The sequence below is a fragment of the Homalodisca vitripennis genome, unplaced genomic scaffold, assembly GCF_021130785.1.
Source record: "Homalodisca vitripennis isolate AUS2020 unplaced genomic scaffold, UT_GWSS_2.1 ScUCBcl_1114;HRSCAF=4335, whole genome shotgun sequence".
NCBI lineage: Eukaryota > Metazoa > Arthropoda > Insecta > Hemiptera > Cicadellidae > Homalodisca > Homalodisca vitripennis.
Genome location: NW_025777255.1, coordinates 37,778 through 60,632, shown reverse-complemented (window position 1 = coordinate 60,632; position 22,855 = coordinate 37,778). Strand labels below are relative to the sequence as shown.

The following is a 22,855-nucleotide window of genomic DNA, read 5'->3' as shown; positions in this document are numbered from 1 at the left end:
GAAATGAAAGAGACAACTCTTCAAAAATCGTGGAAGAAAATTTGGCCATCATTAAAACAAAGCGATAGTGCTGATAAGGACGATGATGAGCCCACATCATCAATGGAAGTTGACCTTGAAGCTGAAGAAAACGACGTCGCAGAAACTCTTCAAGACCTGCAGGAACTGCAACACGGTGTCCAGCTGCAGCTGACAGATGTGGAGGAATGGCTGACCGAAGCTGACATGGCTGAGTCTACAAATGAAGAACTCAATGATGACGAAATAGTTGCTGCAGTTCAAAGCGCAAAAATGAAGACAGCGACGCTGAAGAAGAAGAAGTTGATCGTGATACTGGAATGACGCATTCAGAGGCTAAAGACGCATTTGACGTAGTGTTGAAATATTTGGAGCAGAACCCGAGAGCTACACCTATGGACGTGTTGTGGGCAAAGAAATTGCGTGATTTTTCAGCTAAATCAAGATTGGGTAAATTGAAGCAAAAGAGTATTAAGGACTTCTTCAATTGTACTGTACACACTGTATGTAATTGTTTGCCTTTTTGATTAAACAGTACAGTACTGTATTTATAATATTTTTCATTGTTACTGTAATATAATGAAACTTTTCCATTTTATAAAAAAAACTGTTATTTTTTATTAAAATGTACTGAAAAATAATTTTGTATTAAATAATTTTGCATTGGATACAGTTCGTAATTACAATTAAGCAGCACTATGTGTATTGAGTGGGTATTTTGTACAGTTCTGTACTAATAGTTTAGTGCAATATACGACTTTTTTTACCCGAAAAACGTGTTTTATTATTCCTCGGCTTATCCGACCTTTTGGCCGTTCCGACCACGGCCCGGTCCCGTGAGGGTCGGATATGAGGGGTTCTACTGTAGGTAATTTACTCAATATTCATTATTTAAATAAACAAAACTAGGGTACGGTACTTTTAGTGTTTGAGTTTTATACAACACTTAGTTTTGATGAAGTATAGAGCAAACTAAGATTGAAACAGTCATTTGATGTCTTAAATTGAAATTAGCAACAATATTTATCCTTCCAAATTAAAAAAGTGTCTGCGTATTTTTGAATATTTCAAACGTTTTCAATGTTGTCTTCCTCCTGTTTAAATGTTTTTTAAAGTATTTTTATTTTGTGTAAGTGTACTTTAATAATTTAAGTCCTTTTTGAATAATGGTGAAATAATAACAAATAAATTGACACAACTTTGAAAGAATGAACAGAACGTAACGAATTGTTACTGACCAATTCAAAAAAGTAACCTCATAAAATCTGTTATTATACTACATGTTAAAATGTAAAATTGACTACTCAGTTTGTTTACAAATTTGTGTATTCGCAATTTTCTCTTTGCCATCTTGTATCAATAAGATAAATGTAAAACTGATTGCATTACGCTCTGCTAAATTGTCCAACTTAATGTTACATATAGAGAAATAAATCTTCATGCAAAATTTGAAAACTGACAATTTGGTGAATTTGTTCTCAAGATCATTGTGTGGAAAAACAGATAGGCAGAAATAAAATATTTCTAGCCCCTCAAGTGGTAGGCTTTTTTAAACGTTCTTTATGCTGTTGTAAATAAAGAACTTTTGACTATTTGACTATTGACTATTGACTATAGTTGGCTTTAATTGTTAATTACTGGAAAATATCAAATAGGATGTGGGAGAAGAAAGTGCTTGCTACTCAGAATAGGCCTAATAACAATATTCATTCAAATACGTGTGGAGGATTTTTCAGTTTATTTTTTTTTATTAGAGAGTAGATGAATCTTCCTTTAAAATTAAATTAAAGCATTAAAGCATTTTTTCAGAACTTTTTAGTTTGGACTGGGTAGACCCATTTAATTCTATTTTCTTAATTTTCTAAACTTAATTTTTGTTCCAATTATAATTTATGTGAATATTAATAACTTAATAGCGCTTCAACATCTCTGAAAAATCCCAAGGTTTAACTTACTTCAAAAAGGAGTTCTCATTAAAATTCAAAATATCTGGGCATTTTTGGATATTGTGTATTTACCCTGATTCATAAATTCCTGGGTGTTTTACAGCCCTACCTGGATGTTAGGTTTGGAATAAATTTCTTCTACCAATCTCAAGCCTTTCACAATCCACAGTAATGTGATTAGCAGTCTCCTCTGACTGATTACATACTCTACACTCAGGGTCTTCAGTAGTGAGTTCTAAGGTGCTCAGTAGTGAGAAGTGAGAGAAATTATCTTTATCATAAGGCATCTACTTAGATTCATCAGCCAATTCATTCAGTTCGTGTCAGTGCCTCTGATGAGTTTCTTACCAAATGATTGCCTAGAAATTGTTACAGTTTTGTTTTGAAAAGTTAATAGTTCATATTATTTTATGTTTGTTTATAAAAGATTAATAAATAACTTAGGAGTTTATACCACATAAGCGTGCGCGCGCACACACACACACACACACACACACAAATTATCATACATATGAGATAGAAATACATAAACTATTGTAAAATTGAATCATCAGATAAAAAAAAAAATAATTTCTTTAGACCAAATACCACAGAATACATTAAATCTTAATATCAAGGAGATTGTTATGCAAAGTAAATTTACAACACATGGAGTTATAAAATGAATTTAGATCAGCTGGTTACTTTACAATAATGGAATTTTTATTCTTTTGAATGATGGCTTAACCCTTTGGGTGCCAAGGGCCGATATTATCGGCTCACTATATTTAACCAAAGCGTGCCGAGAGTCGATATTTTCGGCCCTTTACGTTTAACCGAAGTGTGCCGAGAGCCGATGTTTTCGGCCCATTACGTTTAACCGAAGTGTGCCGCGGGCCGATATTTTCGGCTTTGCGATTATATTATTTTTTTAAATCATATAGTAAGCGAATCTTCATAACAGATACATCAAACGAAAGGGGAAGAGTTACTTAACAAATTGATATTTAATTTGTTATAGTATAAGGTCCAGGACAGTATGTGTCAAGTGTACCCGGGGTTGCCACCTTGACTGTCTCCCCCGCCACGAGTGTAAATAGACTGAACGTTTATGTAACAATGTATAAATTTTATAAAGAGACATTTCTTTGCATAGTTTTTTATAGACTTAGTAACATTTTTCAATAGGCCTATGTTATAGACTATAGGCACTAAAAAATAGTGAGTGATTGAAGATTGGACTTTTTCTGCCTTTCAATAACTGAGGGTGAGTAAAAGCAAATAATATAAAAAAATAGGCTATTTGTAATGATTTTATTTTTTGTGAACATGCATTAGGGTCCTAACCAATGTTTTTCAACCATCTCAATGCTAGTTTAATAAATATAGTTTTGTTTAGAAAAGTCCTTACAATAACATGCCCTTACATTACATTGTCAATATTTTAGCATTTTAGTCCAAATGTAAAGTTTTATTAAAAATCTTATAAAAGTTTTATTTCTCAATATTTCTTTCTGAAATTTTCTATATTGGTTCATAATTATACATACTAATGTAAAATGTAACATATGTTTACATAAATAGTAAAATAATATGTTTTCTAATTAAAAAAAAAAAAAAATTTTTTTAGTTTACTTATTTATATTTTTTTATATTATCATAAAACTTTGTTATTACATAACAGTATATTTCATAACCTACAAAACAAAACAAAAATTGTCCATTTATCAGTATTAGGATAAGAGTTATACAATTTTTAGTCTAACATAACAAAATAGCTGTTTTGTGCTTGGCACACTTGGCTGTTATAGGCCATTTACCACTGGCACTCAGTAAACACCCACAGCTCACATGCATGGCATTACTCAAAACGAATCTTGAAATTTGCTTGGCATCCAAAGGGTTAATAGGATATTGAGAAGAAGCATTTCTCATCAAAGTTAATAAACATTTAAGTTATTAAATACAGCAATACTTTTATTATTTGTATTAAATTGGTGAATCTCGATTTTTGAATCCAAGAACAGAAAAGACATTTACTAGATGATGAACACTTGAATATTGGATGACAACCAGAACTCTCAGATCTGCAAAGATTACTACTACCAATATTAAATCTACACTAAGCTGACAAGGATGATTGTAAGATGAATAAGTGTCAATGGAACATACAAAGTAAAACTGGATTTGAACTCAAGTAAGATCTACCCAATTTATGATTCCAAATTTTTCAAAATTTAAACCTATTTTTGTATAAATTCAAATTTAACATGTACCACAATTTTATCTATGTTGGATATATTTTTTTTTATGTGCCCGTGGCAGTATAATCCATGAAACCTTGTATGTGACAAATAAACTCAATAGCAATTATTGTAAATCAAACGTTTATTTATTTATATCAATAGCTAGTTAAGCAAGTGCAAAGTACGGGTTAAATAAAAAAATAAAGCAAAAAAAAAATTTAATAAGACACTCTGCCAATTATGGGAGTGCTTGTATTTGAACCATTCCCTAATAGCTTGTTGAGCAGTTGACTTGCTTATATCACAAGCTGATTCAGGTTGAAATGCTTATTTGAGGCATTTTTTAACAGTTCATCACTGAGTTCATTGCCTTTAAAACCAGCATATCCAGGAACCCAAATAAGATTTGCTGAATCATAACTGGCTAGAATGGGTAGTCTTAAAGCATTCCCATTCCAGTCTTGAAGTAAGTTCTGTAGAGTTAAGACCTTTAATAGCAGTCTGACTATCAGATAGTATTATTATCCGTTGATCGATATGATTCGTAGTCAGTCCTATATTTTAGCACGATCTAAAACTGTAGATTTCAGCCTGAAAAACTGTGCAATGCTGTCTCAGACTTTTACCTTGGCAAAAGCTGTTCTGGGAGATCAAAATTTGTAAATCATAGCCAAATTTACCTTGCATCAAGGAGCTATATGTGTATCAGACTAGATCACCTTTGTTTAGAGGTGGAAGGAGATTCACTCCTTCCTTCTCCAATCGTACCAGAATATTATAGTTACGAGGAAGGGGTTACTAGATACAGGCTTTTTGCCATAATGTCTGATGTTATATCTAGTATTGAGTCACATACCATTTTAGCATTAGTTCATACTAATTGAGCTTACTGCCATTGGTTCGCAGCTATTTGAGCGCATATAATTTAGTTTGATTATTTCTATTCTGAACAGTTCATTTTGCTGACCACTTGTTTATGTATAGTAATTCACTTAGGCAATCCTGAATTTTGGTGTAGGCAATGGTATAGGAAGGAATTTAATAAATAACATACACGTATTGTTAAACATGTAATATTTACAAATATCATTCATTACTCTTCATTAACCCTTATAAGGCCGACTGCTACAATAGGTAGCTGTGATCATAATGGCGTTCGCGGCCAACGGCTACAATAGGTAGCCGTCCATTATTTCCGGTTTTCTGGCCAGTAAACTTTCCAAATGCCACCAAATATGATATTTTCTTGTTTGGGGTTAGATGGGCTTCATGAGTAAACGCAAACACTGCCGTTTCTTGCATCATTTCTATTATTATACATCTATGCATTTCAATGAAATCGTCTGTCTTACTACAACGGCGTTTTGGTGTATAGGTTAAAGTTGTTGTGGTTATAATTTGTTGATGCAATTCAGTAATTGTGTGCGATGTTATAGGTATTTCTGAGTATTTGCAGTGAACTATTAAGTGTAAATATGAGCAAAAGAACGAGAGGCAAATCACCTACAAGTGAAAACACTTTAGTAAACAATTTACTTGCTAGTGGTACTGGTGCAAATGATAGATACAAAGAAGTGAAGATAGGTGCAAAAAGAAGTGCAAATGATAGATACATATTGGAATCTCCAAACCCATGCAAAGCTGCCTGGAATGTAATCAATGCCGAATCTGGGTGGTTATCTAAAAATCTTTCTCTGTCCAAGCTTCCATTGTCTGCTGATGATTTTAATGACTATTTTATTAATGTGTGTAGTAATGTAAATAATAATGGGGCCAATCTGAATACTGCTAGTGCTATTGAAATATTGAAATCTTCTGGTATAAGAAATCCCCAGACATTACCTTTTAAGTGGAATGATGTTTACCCTGTCGATGTTTATAACACTGTACTTAAACTTAGTAACTCAAAATCAGAAGATGTTTTTGAACTTTCAAACTTTGTCTTAAAGAATGTTTTAAGTGAAATTTTATATCCTTTAACAATACTTATTAACTGGATGCTCAGGATTGGTGTTTTTCCACAATGCCTTAAGACAACTGTAACAGTGCCAATTTACAAAAAGGGTGACAGGTCTAATGTAAACAACTACCGCCCGATTGCGCTGGTTCCTGTAGTATCCAAGGTAATTGAAAGCCTAATTAAACAACAGGTTGAATGTTATTTTGAGTACAATCACTTGCTTTCCTCTGAACAATATGGATTTAGACATAGTCTCTCCACTGTCAAAGCAGTTGAAAGCATTGTCTCCTATATCATTGGTGGCTTTGAAGGTAAAGAAGAGATTAGTGCCTTACTGTTAGATCTTAGTAAAGCTTTTGACTTGGTGGCTCACTCAGAACTTATTGAAAAACTAAACCACTATGGGCTGGAAGGTGTTGAGTTGTCTCTCTTTACTTCTTATTTATCTGACAGGTACCAGTATGTCAGAATAAGTGACCAGAGGTCTGATCTCAAGAGGGTGGCAAGGGGGGTACCCCAGGGCTCTGTCATGGGTCCCTTTTTGTTCACTGTTTTTATTAACGACCTCCCAAAATTTCTTCCCAACAAGTGTGTCCTTTATGCAGACGACACTACCTTGATGTGCTCCAATAGACTTTCTCAACTTAATCTAGTAATGATCAATTATATGAGAGAGAGATCACATCTCTGGTTTTCTGCAAATAGCCTATATGTTAACGAGGATAAATCAGAGCATGTTATATTTAGTCTAGGTGCCAACTCTGAGAATAAGTCTGTGAAGTTACTAGGTCTTTATCTTTATTCTAAGCTCACCTGGAGAACACATACTGATGCCTTATGTACTCGGTTATCAAGAGTGATCTTTTTGTTAAAAAAACTGACATCCTGTACTAGTCCTAGTTTGGTTTTAAAGGCTTATTTTGCCCTCTTTCATTCCCACCTTACATATGGTACCCTTCTCTGGGGTAGCTCCAGCGGAGCTAGAGAGGTTTTTCTGTGCCAAAAGAAGGCTGTGCGAAAAATTTTTAATCTTAGCAATAGTGACTCGTGTAAACCTTACTTTATAGAATATGATATACTTACACTCCCTTGTATTTTTGTATTGCAGAGTTTGATATATGTAAAAGAAAATTTAGAACAATTTGACTTAAGAAGCTCAATACATACTCATTATACAAGAAACCAAGACTCAATCAACCAAAAACATGCTAGGCTAGCCAAAACCCATAATAGTTATCTGTATATAGGCATAAAGCTTTTTAACAAGTTACCATTAGAAGTTAGGGAAATTTCATGTAATAATTTTAAAATAGCTGTGTCTAAATGGTTGAAGCAAAATGCATTCTATTCTATCGAAGAAATGTATCTTTACAATATAAGTAATAGGATTTTCATGTAGTTCATGCATGTATGCTCAGCATTAAGGATATAACTGTACCATGTAGGCTATGTTAAGGTTTGTGTATGTGTTTTTATTTGTATATTGTATATTATATATGTTTTAAGGACATATTTTAAACTCTATGACATCGTTTGTGTGGGATGGCAATAAAATATTCTTGATTCTTGGTGTTCAGTTTTGTTACTAAAGAAACTTTTTATTTACCAAACAATGTAAATATGCCTAATAATAATAATTTTAAAACTTTTTAATTACTAACAGTGTTTTGTGTTTATTTTGTATGGATTCTTGTGAGTTGTATGAAGAAAAAAGATATTTTGTGTATAAACTGAAGACAAGACTAGCTTTTCTACAATTTTCACAAATAAGCCGCAGTTGCAGATTTTGAATAATTCGTGCCTACTTCACTTTTATTATTTATAAGCACTTGAAAATTGGCATGTTTGTTGTAAATAATATGTAGTTTTAGAAAATATGTGTTACTTGGGTGCAAAACAATCTTTTGTATTTTTTATGAGGTGTTAAAACCAAAAAAAGTAAATTACTCTTACAAATGTTACATACAAATATGTATGTAAAAAATATATTTTATTTTTTATCACCCACCTTATAGTTTCCTGTCTAAGCCTATAATTTTACAAACAAATTAAAAAAATAATTATCAGTTTTTACTAAGCAATATGGAAGTTACAGCTTATTTACTAAAACTATGCAAAAAGGAACAAAAATATCCTGGCCTTCAAGGTACCTGAGCAATATCAGGAGCTGGCCTTTGAGACTAGTGCAAGTCAATTGGTCATTGGCCTTAAAAGGGTTAAAAAAATCAGTCCTTTCTGTACGTTGATGGTATTTACTTTTTTCCTTTACATTTTGCATTATTCCTCTTAATGCCTGCCTCTCCTTCAACATTTCTCAGTCTAAACTTTCCCGTTCATCTTGTTCACTTGCCCACACTACAGAATTGAAACTTTCCTTCAATATTTTCTCTCTATATGTTAGGAATAAACTACCTTTATTTACATTAAGACATGAACATAACATAAATATAAAATTCTCTACAGTACGTTACTAATTGATCAAATTTATATTGAACTAACAAAGATGAAATGTGAATAATTTCTTATATCGGTTTTAATGAAGATTAAGAGGCATTCTTCAGTTCATGAAGTAGGAATATATTGTAATAAATTACTGTATTTTTCATGGACATAAAAATATCTAAGGCTATTTCTCACAGTTTTGGCTGATATACAAGTTCCAGTTGCTTGACTAAGGTCATTTTGAAGTTCTGTAACAGTTGAAAACTGAATTAGAAGTACATTAACTCGTAAAAATCTGTCTTCTATGTACATGGTGGACCTCGAGCGACCTTTTCCTGGTCTTCTGCGAAGAGTGCCTTGCTCCTGGTACCATTTCCACAATCTTTAAACAACTGAATGACTTACACCTAACCGTCTACCCAAATTCTTTGGGAAACACCTTTTAGTATCAAAGTTACTGCTCAACTGACTTCTGTATCGGACAAAACCCGTCTAAAACCCACCATTACAATGAAAACCAAGCAGAACAACCATCAAACATCAACTGATCAACATCTAAACTGACACAAGTTCAGCAAGTTATAGAACTACACCTGAATTTTTCCTCATGTCATTCTTTTTTGGACCTGATAAGCAAATCAGCAGTATTTATCTTTAACAGAACTATTCCGAAATTAAAAAATTACTTATCTTCCTCATCAAGATACTATCTTTATCTGTAGACAAAGTAATACTCTCTCGTGTATTTATATTTAGTCTACACCAAGCAATAGAAGTGATCCCTTAATTTTTTTTGAGATGTGTAGTTAAGAATTAGCAACAACTACTTTATATTCACTTCACTGAATAACTAATGTGTAAAGGGATAAGATTTGAGTTTCATGTTTGAAGAAATTTATTTAGACATTTGCGAACAACATCAAATTGTACATACATTATACTTCACCATTTTATGTTCTATTGTCTGATTTTTCAGGTTTCAGTTACTGCGAGGTTTAGCGTTCTGTCACAGCCATAATGTTCTACACAGAGATCTTAAACCACAGAACCTTCTTATCAACAAGGTACAGTCCCTAGGTTCTTTTTAACTAAGTAGTTAACTATTCATATTATTTCCGCAACTCCTTTCATTTAAAATATGGAATCACTATATATCACGTTATAGTGTAACTAATTTATTTCAAACGGAATATTGATGTTTTGGTTATTCAGTAAATACAGTGATCACAACTTTAACCCTATCCTGGTCCAAAATCATGCAACATGCTTTTGATGCTATAAACTGAATGATTCAGCTGCTCTGTTGTGGGAGAATATTTTCATATTTTTGTTATTTTAACCTCTCTATTCAAACAAAACTTGTAAATATCATACATTTCTGCAGCAATTCATTGAAGGGAATAAAACCGTTTTAAACACCGTAAGTGATGTAGGTGTAATTTATGTTTGCAGCAGAGATTCAGGTAAGTACTGATGTGGTATATACGAGATATACTCTCATGTTTTTCCAGTTGAAACCGTAGATTATATGATCGTTCTTGATTTATGAGGTAACCCGGATATTTTGTCTATTGGCGGACGTATGATGTGGCAACTCGCCCTTTGTTATGAGGTATGGTTGGAAGTGAGGAGAAAAACTGTTTTGCCAATTGCTGTCCGCTACCCTCCTCGTTTTAATACTGCGTAGTGAATAAACGTGTCATCGACCCTTGAATCTGTCATCTGCTGATATCATTGTGAAAATGTTTCTTTGTATTTAGCTTTACAAAAATTGAAAATCATTATCTTTGGAACTATTAAGTCTGCCATAGCACCATTCTCACTTTATTTGGGTTACTAATTATGATCTAATAATAAATAATTCTAGTAATATCCTCTTTTACTCTATTGTGTTTGACAAAAACTTCTTTAGACAGTGTCCCTCCTCTCCATCTCCCCAAATCTATTCCACCTGACTTCCAAAAATCTTGTCTTCCGGGCTAAATTATTTTTTTAACAAAATAAAAGAAAACAGTAAAAAGTTACTGCGACTAAGCATAGATGGTAATTCTCTCATATATGCACCTTTCAGAATGGAGAATTGAAGCTGGCAGATTTCGGGTTGGCCCGAGCGTTTGGTATCCCAGTGAAGTGCTACTCAGCAGAAGTGGTAACTCTCTGGTACCGACCACCCGATGTTCTCTTTGGTGCCAAATTGTACACTACTTCCATTGACATGTGGTCAGCTGGCTGCATCTTTGCCGGTACGATAAAATCTATTGACACTTCTAGTCTTAGTTAAAGTAATGTTTTGTGTACACTTTGAATTAATACAATTATTCTTATTTTTACGATTTTGAGATATACTTTCAACAGAAAAACCAAGAAATGTTAAATGTTATTGTCACGTTTGGTAAATGTTTAGTTATGTTAAATAATTGTTTAGTATACTGTCTAATTAGTTAGACATATTAATAATAGAAAAGGTTTACTATATTGAGAACCTTAAATTTTGTTTTTGGAAATAATTGAATTGTTAATTGGCTATATGATTTTATGGTCTATCTGCACACATGACTTGTAATAGAAGAAGTTCACAATAAAATCATTAAAACTAATTCACCATTCGTTGATTTAATTTTTAATATATGAAATTGATTGAATGAAGGCAATGGAAATACCACAATAGGTACTGCCTTTATTCGTATTATTGGAATTAAATTAGTTGAACTTACATCTTGTAACTTGCACACATTTTCTCTATATGCAGGTCCTTATTCTGTTAAAATGGGTTTCTAGATGCAGAAAGTAAGATATACATTACTGTACTGACTGTCTGAACTGCCCCAAATGAAGTTTAAATCAAGAAAAATACAAGGGATTCAAAAACAGCCTTCTTTAGTTGTGTAGACACTTCACAAAATGTGTTTGCTTCAATCCTATTTGTGTAAGCAGTTCAAGAAGGGAACCCTTTTAACTGGCAAATATACCTTTTCTAGATTAAACGTATTTAACAAATAAATTGTAAAAATGAAATGTGATGGTATATAAAATCATTTAAATTTAGAAGGTAAATATCCTTTTGATTTGAGTTTATTTCACTGGAAATTTCATCCATGAGAAACTTTCGGAGCTATTTATTTTAATTTAAGATCTTTACTGCTGGTCTATACTGAGTGGGACCAAACCGAGTACCCATCCTCTGCACTGTAAGGTGTCTACTACAGTCTACCAACGTGTTAAGGATACAAGGTGGTATCAGAAAGTTCTCGGTCTGTACTCACCATTTTTTTGACGTAATTGTTTATCAACGCTTGAATTTATCAGCCATCATAAAACTTGCTACATAATGATAACATAACAAAGCAAAACTTGTAGACATAACCTAACCCCTCACAACAAAGAAACTTGGCACGACTCAGCGGCTATTGCAGCAGAGGCTACTGGCGCACTGGCTTGTACAAAACATGATGAGTACAGTGTGGGAACTTTCTGATACCACCTCATACAACAGTTCAAATTGTAAGTTAAGCAGCTAAAAGAAAGCAGGCCAGTTTTAACTTCAATTAGGATAGTGTTATCTACACTGTATACAATAACTATAGTGTATGTTCATTTTCTTTGCCACAAAAAAAAACAACAATCACTTTAGAATTATCACTTAGTCATTTAACCCTCCAACTGTTAATCGACAAAATTTTGTCGGTCAAACATTCCCTCGTATAATTACTTTTTACAATATACTCCGGCAACGTATCGATTTAATTCATGCACTATTGGATTCGGGAAGAAAAATGCTAGGGAACAGATAAGTTTTATTCCTCTTTGTATTTTGGTCATGACGTAGCAAGCTTGTTATTTTGAACGTAAAAGAAAACGCGACGCCGTTTGTTGTGACCGCCATTTTGCCGCGGCTGTTCGGTATCACTTTCGTGCCGAGTTGTGGATATTTGTAAGTTTTAATAGTTTTATGCGTGTTTTAGTGTCGTATTTAATGTGTAGTGTGTTGTTGGATGTCGTAGTAATGTAAACATATATATTTAGAATAAATCAATTTCTATTTACTGAAATATGTTTCAGAAATTAGTGGCTCTGTGTAGGCTATGGCAAAATGACTTGGCTAAAATTCATTTCACATAGTTTGTTATTGTTTTCGCTTACTAAACGTTATTTGTAGCACTCTTTTAGCTCTGAAGTAACTATTTGGTTTTGGTAAATAGATAGTTTCCACAATAAAATATATATTTCCTGTAATTTCTTTGGTTATATATAATAACTGTTTGGGTTATTCTATAACTTTTCCATATATTTATTTATATTTATAGTTTTCTAACTACATAATATTTCCTATTACTTATAAACCATAAATTTATAAATTTTGATATAGTACAAGCTTTAGAAACGATTTTATATTTTGCTGAATGAAAATTTTTGAATGGTGGCAAAATGTAACTTTTTTTTACTTTTCAAAAAATAATTTATGGTAATTATTTCATTAGTACTCTATATTCTATTTTATTCTAAGTAAGAAAATATGCAATATAACATGTATTCATAGATAAATGTATTAGCAAAACTTGTTTGACCAAAGTCTTACGTGTACACCCGATTTTCAGAATTTATGCGCATCGCTGCTTTTGGTTCTATACCTTTATGATGCTTTCATAAATGTGTATAATGTTTATGTTTTTCTGAAACTAGATAAAATTTGACACAGAATGGCTATCTCACTTTAAAATAACTTCATTTGCTAGGTATGATCCCCCCCAAATTTAAGAAATATTTTTAGTAAATTTTATATTTGATTAAAAAAAGTGTTTATTAAAAAATTTGGTATGGTTAATTTTACAATATAGTGTAATTCTACGTTTAATCCTGAACACAAAAATATATACTTTTATTTATATTGCTTTTATTTTATATTTTTAATAATTTTTTTTTAAAAACCTTGCGCGAAACTCCAAAACAGCCCGACACTACAGGATGAAATGACCGCCAGTTCTAGGGTTAACATTGAAACTGGCAGTAATGTTTTCCTCGTCAGGCCATTTTTTAATATATTGTACCTGTACTTTAAAATTATTTTTTACAGAAGAATGTTGGAGATAATATTATGGTATAAAAACATGCATAAACCATTAAAAATAACATGACTTCACTAAAATTTTTTTAAGTAGTGGGACTGAACACCCGGTGAAGTGTGATAATATAATAAATGTTAGAATTTAAGAAAGCCAATTTATTCTTTATTTTATTTAGTTTCAGAAATTATATAACAGTATCCAAATTGTCTTGAAGAAAAATTAAATATATTGTAAAAACCACAAATAGTACATGAAAGGTTCAATTTGTTTCTATGGGTACAGTTATTATTTAAATGTAAAAAATATAATTGTTGTACTAAGTGTAAAAGTCCAAAATATATCAACATGTAGAGAATTATACACACCACAAACTAATAATTAAATTATAAACTATTTTTTTAAAGTTTTCGTACGTATCTAAATGTGTTATTGTGGGCATGATCATTTTCAAAAATTAAAACCTATGTTTTGATATGGACATATTTCACTGATTATATTAATTTTAAAATAAATAAATACTAATTTTGAACTTTTGCTGAAATATTGGCTTAGTTTAGGGTTTCAAAAAGCATAAAGGAAAACCTAGGTGTCACTGTCAAAGCCTAGCTTGTTTGAGTCTGACAGGTCAACAAGTTCTCTAATGTCAAAAATTAGCAAAATGTTAGGACATTATTGAAATGAGAGCCTAAAAAAGCTATAAACTAACATAATAAAGCATACCCATGAATGTATCACTAATATTGTAGCTCCCAAACACTTTTACTACACAATGGCCAAGATTGATCTAGGCTTTCCTAATTACAACATATCACACATGAAATCACTAACAAAAATACTACATATTGATTTTAAAAACATCCATAATAAACTTGTTTATAAGTAATCAACATTATCTCTCGAAGTAAGTACCTTTTGTGATTAAATCTAAAGATCAAAACAGAGTGACACCTGCTTTGAAATGGCTAGATGAAGACCATCGTTCTGGCAAATTTTTGACCTCAATGTGACATCACTGTTGCCAAAACAGCAAAACGAATTTCATCATTGAAATCAGCAATTCTTTCTGTTTTAAATGGTATATAAATAGTTGTGGTAGTGTTGACTTATGTACTAAATGAATTGTTGAAACGGGTGCATGTCAGATCGACATTATAATGCCAATTACCACTTAAGAATCGATTCAGATCAACATTATAATGATGATTGCCAGTTCCAGGGTTAAAAAATATTTTTATTGTACTAATATATTACTTCAATGTTACTTCCGTCTTCTTTTCATTATGTCTCTGTCTACATGCCTTCTTTACTAAAACTCTTAAGTGTTTTTGTCACAGAGTTGGCTAATGCTGGACGACCACTGTTTCCCGGATCCGATGTGGATGATCAGCTGAAGCGGATCTTCAAGCTGTTGGGTACACCCAGCGAGGAGACATGGCCCGGCCTCACACAACTGCCTGACTACAAGCCATTCCCCCTGTATCAGCCCACCATGAGTCTTTTGCAGGTACTGGCCTTCTTTCTTACCATTCCTGTTTCCGTTCCTTTAATCTTTCAGTTTCCGTAAATGTCCAGTAGTTTAAAATAGTCAAGAAAATCAAGAGATTAGCTCACATGAAGTTAAACTTGTAGCTGGTAATAGTGTATATGGATGTGCAACTAGATTGTTTACTAGGCTATTTTTAAAGGTGACACATTTAAAATTGTAAGTTTTAAGTTATTTAACGTAATACAGTGTAAACGTTATAATCTGTTTATTACCTATATGTATAGTACAATTGGGGTGTGTGCTTTTCTTGTCTGGTTTTCATGAAAACAAGATGAGATGAGTAGTGGAATCTTTAGAAAAATTCTTTTTTTAAACTGAGTTTGTTGCTCTACTGAAGAACACATAGCTGCCTCAGAGAAGTTTGGTTATGATTTCTTAAGTAGTTAAGATATCAGACCAGAGTTCACCAAGATCAATACTGTACTTGTGAGGCATAGCCAGCATTAATGCCTCGTTATCGTGTGCAGCATACAAATGACGACAACGTTATTCCACTCTCATTTTGATTGTCACATTACCTTGATAGAGACTGTCTTGGGCTTATGTCATTGTAGCTTATCTTCTATAGACTAAGGAATTCTGTGACAATGAAAATGCTAGTTACCGCTTATTATGCATTCTTCCACATACATGCACTTAAGTTATGGTAGCACACGATGGGTGAATTTTAGTTCTCATAAAGACTACACGGCTAAAATAGCAATATGGATACTGAGCAAATTTTTCAAAAGAGCATCCTGCTATCTCATTTTCAAAAAATTCAAAATTAACTTTGTTATGTATTTATTGTTGGTCAATTGAAGTGAAGGAAAATCTACATACTTTCAGGGTTGAACAAGATATACATAACTGTCCTATTAACACGTTAGATGCCACGTCGTACCGATCGGTACGACACCATGAGTTTCTAAAAGTAACACGTCGTACCGATCGGCACGACAATGCCACCTGGTGGCGTTTTACAAAAAAAATCGTTATGTGAATATGAGAGGCATCTAACAGTCACAAAAGGAACTGTTATGAAGTTCAAAGTATATTCTAAACACAGAAACAATTTGTTCTGTTTATGGGCAATATTTAGGATGTCACCTAGCAACTGAAATATTGAAATTTCGTCGTACCAATCGGTACGACGGTGAATTTTGGGAACTTAGGAACTAGAAAGAAATAAGACAATGCACTATATTATTGAAAAACATTGTAATTAAGTATTAATTTATATAGTATATGCTTAAACAATATTTAGTCTAATATTTTAGGTTAGGAATAAGTACATTATTCGGAGACGTTCATTGTAAGTAATGTGAACACAAATATAACCCTTGTGCATAAGTGGTATTTTATACAAAAATTACAAATCTGAGGCTAGAATAAGATATGACAGGTTAGGTTGCATTACAAATTAGTAAATTATTTCCAGATAGGTGCATACTAAATAATATAAAGAAAAATATACTCTTTATTCAGCTTAAACATGAATGTCCCTAAAACAAGTTTTGCACATAAATGGTTGTCCACGGCACTTATCGCAAAACGTAGTAACCTTGAATTTATTCTTGGACCTTTCCCTTCCTTCTAATCCTGCACTTCTTTTATAGCACATTTTACAAATTTTTCTAGCCCACCGCCTGTTTTTACCTATACCAAATAAATGTTCAGTTTCTAGTAAACGATGTTGTCCTGTTACTTCTACACTTAATGATGGCTGTTCCTCGAGGCCCATCAGTTCTAGAGCAATACTTTCTTTGAAAAAGATGTTGATGAGAGTCGCTTGATGTTTGGTTCACAATAATTATCCTTGTAAGAAAGCCAAGCATTTACAATACAGGTACCAAAAAGCAAGTTCTCGGCAACTTTGTGATACCAGCGTAATGTTTTGCGGACAGCTGAATTGTATGAGGCCATTTGGTCAGCAATATCAATCCTCATTTTTAACTCATTGTATTTTGATACTACAAGAGGCTTCATAATACTATTCCCTTTTCTATCCCTTTTCCCTGTATCCACCATATCTATAGCATGTTTAGTAGAGAGCATTAAAACTCTTCTTTTGTCTCGCCAGTTAGTTATAGTAATTCCGTCAACATTCTCTACTACAGCCATTTCTCCAGGGGTAAGATTTATGTCTAAAATCAGGTCTTGGGTATTCCTATACGATCAGACCGTAGTGTACCCACTAAGTGTGTTTTTTTTCGAAGGAGACATTTAGCTAGTTCGATTGAGCAATAATAATTATCTACATAAATGGTACTTCCAGAGTTTACATAGGGTTCAATTAGCTCCAGAACAACAGACGTACCCATCAATAAATCTGGTATTTCATTTGTTCCCTTTCCAGAGTAGACTTTGACACCATATGTATACCCTTTGCTGTCACACAGTTTGAAAACCTTAATTCCATACTTATGAGACTTTTTGGGTAAATACTGTCGGAATTGTAGTCTTCCTCTAAATGGAACCATTGATTCATCTACGGCTAGTTCATCTTCAGCAGTTTTTAAATTTTTGAATACATCATTCAGCATTTGTATCAAAGGGGTTATTTTTGCTAACCTACCAGTTTGTTCTGCGTCTTCATTATTGTTAAAATGCCAAAATCTTAATATAAGTTGAAACTTATTTCTACTCATAACTTGGCTTGCAACAACATTCTTATATAATGTCTTATTAGACCAGTAATCACTTATTCTAGGGTAAGAAGCTAGCCCCATCCATATTAGGAGACCCAAAAAGTTTTTCATATCTTTAAGATCAATAGGCTGCCACTTTCTAAGTCTACTACTCCGACTAAGACGCCGTCCAGCTAATGTTTGGACAGCATTGCGATTAGTCTCATCAACCATAAGTTGAACAATATCATCTGTAACCACACGTTTATAATAATCTATAGGCTTACTGTTTCTTGGTAAGTTAAAATGATATTCACGTAGCCTAGTTACATCAAATAATTGTTGTAAACCTTGGAACGCACCCCAAGAATTGTCAATAGGCGCATTGGCCCTGTTGTTCCTCCTACCTCTTATTGCTGGTTGACGGTTGAGAGAGCGTCCACGGCCTTGACCTCGGCCACGTCCTCTTCTTTCACCTCGACCTCGCAGACGTATAGCAGGTGGATCGGTATTGATATGGCATTCCTCATTAGTAGGTTGCTGGATATCTGATTCTCTGTCAGCATCATTTATGTGGATATCATGAGATTCAGCTAGGTTCAGATTGTTGATTTCATGCTCGGGGACATTAGAAGTTTGGAGGTTATTTGGTAATTGGTCATGGAGAGTTTGGTTGTCCTCAAATAAAGGTATTTCTGTAAATAGGTTATCATCTTGAATTTCTAAATCAGAAGAAGTTAGTAGGTTTTCATAACCATTCTCACTTTCAAAAAGATTATTTGTGTTAGATAAAATCATGCTAGTATTACTTTCCTTTGATAATGATACACAATTGTCATTTGAATGTTCACTGTCATTATTGTCCCAATCACCTAATAAGTCTTGCAAAAATGATGACTCACCTTGGTTAGTATGTGTATTATTTGCAGTCTCACCTATATCACTATCTTCATCTGTGTCAGGTCCACCCGAGTCACTCATAGGAGGTGTAAAGTAGCTAGTATTGGAACCACAGTCATTGTCACTTAGATCACTAACCTCATCTCCCATTAACTCTCTGTCAATTTCAGATGAACCCAGTTGATCAGACATGTTTGCAGAAATCAATTCAAACAACAAAACACTTCACCCACAATATCGTATTACACAAGCAAAACATTTACCACTATAAAAAATATGCCACAACCTATAGAAACAATCAAGCGTAAATGCGATGAAAACAACAAATATCTATTAATAAACGCGGGAAGTAAACACCACCCTGCGAGTACGCAATATGACGCAGCTAAACGAATACGCTTGCAAGTATCTGGATACACAGGCCCACGGAGAACAAAGTTAGTAGTAGGGAAATAGCCTCAGTTGACGTCGTACCGATCGGTACGATGGGTGAATTTAAAGTGATAATCTGCTTACTGAAAATGACATGTCGTACCGATTGGTACGACATTTTTTTAAATATTTATAAACATTTTGATGGTATATTATCATTTTAGATGTCCCTCTAAACACACTACACTAATTTATATTTAAAAAATGTTGCCGGTTGATGTAGGCATTCTGATGGAAATCAGGTATGTAAGGCCTTGGCAGCTAACGTGTTAAACAAAATCATATATTTTTACCAATAAAATTTAAAAAAAAACAGCCTTTGAGCTTTGAAAGTTAAGATTTTAAATATACTGCCACAGGAAGCATGTCATGTACCACTAATTACAGTAGGTTTAAACTAATTAAAAAAAAATAGCTCTTGCAAAAATTGAAGACTCTTGGTTGGAGCAATTGGAAAATTTTTAAATGTTAATAAAAACAATACTTTTCCGATTTGTTTACTTTTTGGACAAGGCCTTTCGAAACCACAGGTTTCATCATCAGGCGACTCCAAACATGAAACCTTTTGTTTCAAAAGGCCTCGTCCAAAAAATAAACAAATTGGAAAAGTATTGTTTTTATTAACATTTAGTAATAATTGAAAACATTTTATACTCAGCAAATATGGCCTGTGGTACAAGCAATTTCAGATTTTAAACTGAAAACAACTGTAATTTTCAATATGATTTATGTGAATGATATCAAACTGTTGGTCTGTTTATGTAGGTTTATTGTTATTATGTATTTGTTTTTTTTTCCATTGTTATCAACTTTACTGATGTTAATTTGTTTAATTTTAGATGAGTTTGTTATTTGTTTTAAATAATGTCAAGCCTATAATTCTGTTCTGTACTTTGTCAATTACATGTTTGAAGACGATAAAATTCTTGATTTGTGAGATTCTCAATATGGTTCCTGTGTCATGAGAAGTTTGTGACCACTTTATGTGATCTCAGAGGTCACATGACCACCTTATGTGATTTCAGAAGTCTCATGACCACCTTTTGTGATTTCAGAGGTCACCTGACCGGGAGTTTTTTATTGGGAATTGGTTAGAGTTCTGGACATGAATGATCTGAACACAATTCTTTATTAAAAATTTGTTATTGACGACAGATGAACATAATTCTTACTCTGTATTCTATGGTAGATACTGATGTTTGCATTTATTTTCATGAATTGAAAACTGCCTGTTGAACCATGAAATGTTATAGCATGACGTTTACCATAGTCTGTTTCTAAAAAGCTATTCACCATTAGGAATAAAGTTGTTTCAAGCCAAAGTAATCCTGAAATCTGCCCACATAGAAAAGGATACTGTTCAGGTGTCCAGGGCATAATACTAGCTTTGTTACCTGCCAAGTATGAATCTAAGAATAGTGAACGTCGAAGAGGATATGACATATTGATGTTTTGAGTTCCGTGTTTCAGGTGGTTCCCAAGCTAAACAGCAAGGGCAGGGACCTCCTACAGCGACTGCTAGTGTGCAATCCAGGGCAGCGGATGGCAGCAGACGACGCTATGGCACATGTCTACTTCGCTGACCTCCCCCCCTCCATCCGCCAGTGAGCTCCACCCACTCCTCCCTTCTCAGACTGACAGATTTAAGCGATTTGACCGTTGCTCATTCAACACCAAATATGTTGTCCTTTTAAAAAATCTCTGAACTGATTGGAAATGTTCAATTTTATACCCTCAAAAAAATCCGAAATGGTTTTACTGGTAGATGCCATAAAGTAACGTGTACTTATGTAAACACTCATTCATTACGGTTCTGTACTGAAACAAAGCTGTTGGTGTTTAGGAAAATATAATTTAATTAATTAATTATTCACCTAGTTATCTAAAAGTGGACATTAACGATTCTGTTAAATTTTAAAAAGTGACAATGGATTATGATCATTAGCAGTTCAAACTCTATTTTCATTTTCGGATCTCATGTTGTATTAAGTATGAACATTAGCCACCCAGTTTGACAAACAGAGTCGTTGCATGATTTTAAGCATCTGTGATCTTTTAATGCAGACATTATAAGTTTAAAAGTTTGGAAAGAAACCAGCAAGATTTGACTACATTGGTTACTCGTAATGTTACAGTTCGTGGAATATTGTGGATCGTTGGAGAAAGATAGAGAATAGCAGTGAAGACATGTTAGAAATGTTGGTGTTTCGATTGAATCTTGCTAGTTTTCTTCCAGTAATCCTGTACTGAAATGTTAGTATAATTTTAATTTTAAGATTGTATTACAGTAAATACCAAAGCAAGTTAAGACTTTTAGTAAATATATTGAACTTATATAAGTTAAAAAAAGGTATAAGTAAATAAAACAAGGATTACAATCACTTTCACAGTATTTATAATTGCATGGTTGTATCATTTTACTATAACAATCATTAAAAACAATTATTTTATGTGTAGTAATATCTGTTGAGTATTATTTATTTTTCTAATATTATCAATGTATGTAATTTTTAAAAAGGCTTTTCAGTGTCATCATCAGTCGTACCAGTGGCAGATATAATTTGTAGTATGTATGTGTGAAGAGTCAGGCATAATTTTCACATTTATTAATGAAACTACAGTTGAACCTCGATATACCTTACCTCAAAGGGAAATAAAAAACTTCCGTTATATGGGGAATTCTGATATAATGAGTTTCAATATATCAAGGCGATTTAGAACTGTCTTCGATATATAGAGGTTTACAGTTCTTGTTCTATTATTCATTACACCAAGGTTAAATCAGCAGGCTTTGATATAAATAACAAATAATAATGTAGGCTTGATTATGAATACTTTATTGGGAAATATGTTTAGAAATTATAATGTGTTGTACATAAATTTTAACGGAACATACAGTATTACAGTATAATAATACTGGGAACATGAAATATTAATTGAAAAAGTAATATAAATACAAAATGTTTACCATCGCTCAGACTGAGTTTCAAGTCTTAACATGGAAAATACGGTACTGTAATTCAGCTCGTTGTCCTGATAAACTGAAACTTTGATATATTGTGGGGTATTTAAATTAAACCTGAGATATAGTGTATATAGAAGTAAAATTAATATTGAAGTAAATGGTATATTCAAGGGGAATGACGAAACTTTGATTTATCAATGAATCCAATATATTGAGGTTCGATATTTCCAGGTTCCGCTGTATTTAAATATTATTAATGATTTTAAGTAGATACACTCAGTCATGATTTGGTAATATATGGGTAGAATATGCTTATATGTGTAAACAGGTTTTAATAATATGTTACCTCTCTAAACACACTCCTAAAAATGATATCACTTTCATTTTATTTTCCAGTTATTGTTTATTTTTCTTAAAAGTTTAGCCAAAATTCAAAGTTTTTCACTTCTTCTATGGGGCGGCCTATTGCCATGCACTTAAGCCTCAAAGGCCTTTAGCTCACACCGGAAGAACACCATGAGGCCAACCAGTATATGGTTTCAGCAGCTCTCACTTAATAAGAAATATTTTTGTTTACATACAGACACACATACTTTGTGTTGTATACATATAGTTTGGTTTATATTATATTGAGAGACCCAAAAGTTTCAACCACTAGCCCTTTCTTAATTTTTGAATTGTTAAGCAGTTTCAGATCTCATAAGTTGTGGATATATACAGGGTGTACATAAAGTCCTGCACGGGTATAA

At 32.9% G+C, this 22,855-nt stretch overlaps 1 protein-coding gene across 1 annotated transcript in view; it reads left to right on the top strand.

Moving 5' to 3' along the window:
* Positions 1 to 22,537, top strand: part of LOC124371231 (cyclin-dependent-like kinase 5) — a 31,795-nt gene extending 9,258 nt beyond the window's left edge. Inside the window, exons 4-7 of the mRNA XM_046829568.1 lie at positions 9,568 to 9,655; positions 10,663 to 10,834; positions 14,989 to 15,158; positions 20,612 to 22,537. Of these exons, the coding sequence (XP_046685524.1) occupies positions 9,568 to 9,655; positions 10,663 to 10,834; positions 14,989 to 15,158; positions 20,612 to 20,749 (568 nt within the window). The 3' untranslated portion in view covers positions 20,750 to 22,537. The remainder of the gene's footprint in view (positions 1 to 9,567; positions 9,656 to 10,662; positions 10,835 to 14,988; positions 15,159 to 20,611) is intronic.
* Positions 22,538 to 22,855: the final 318 nt, after the last annotated feature.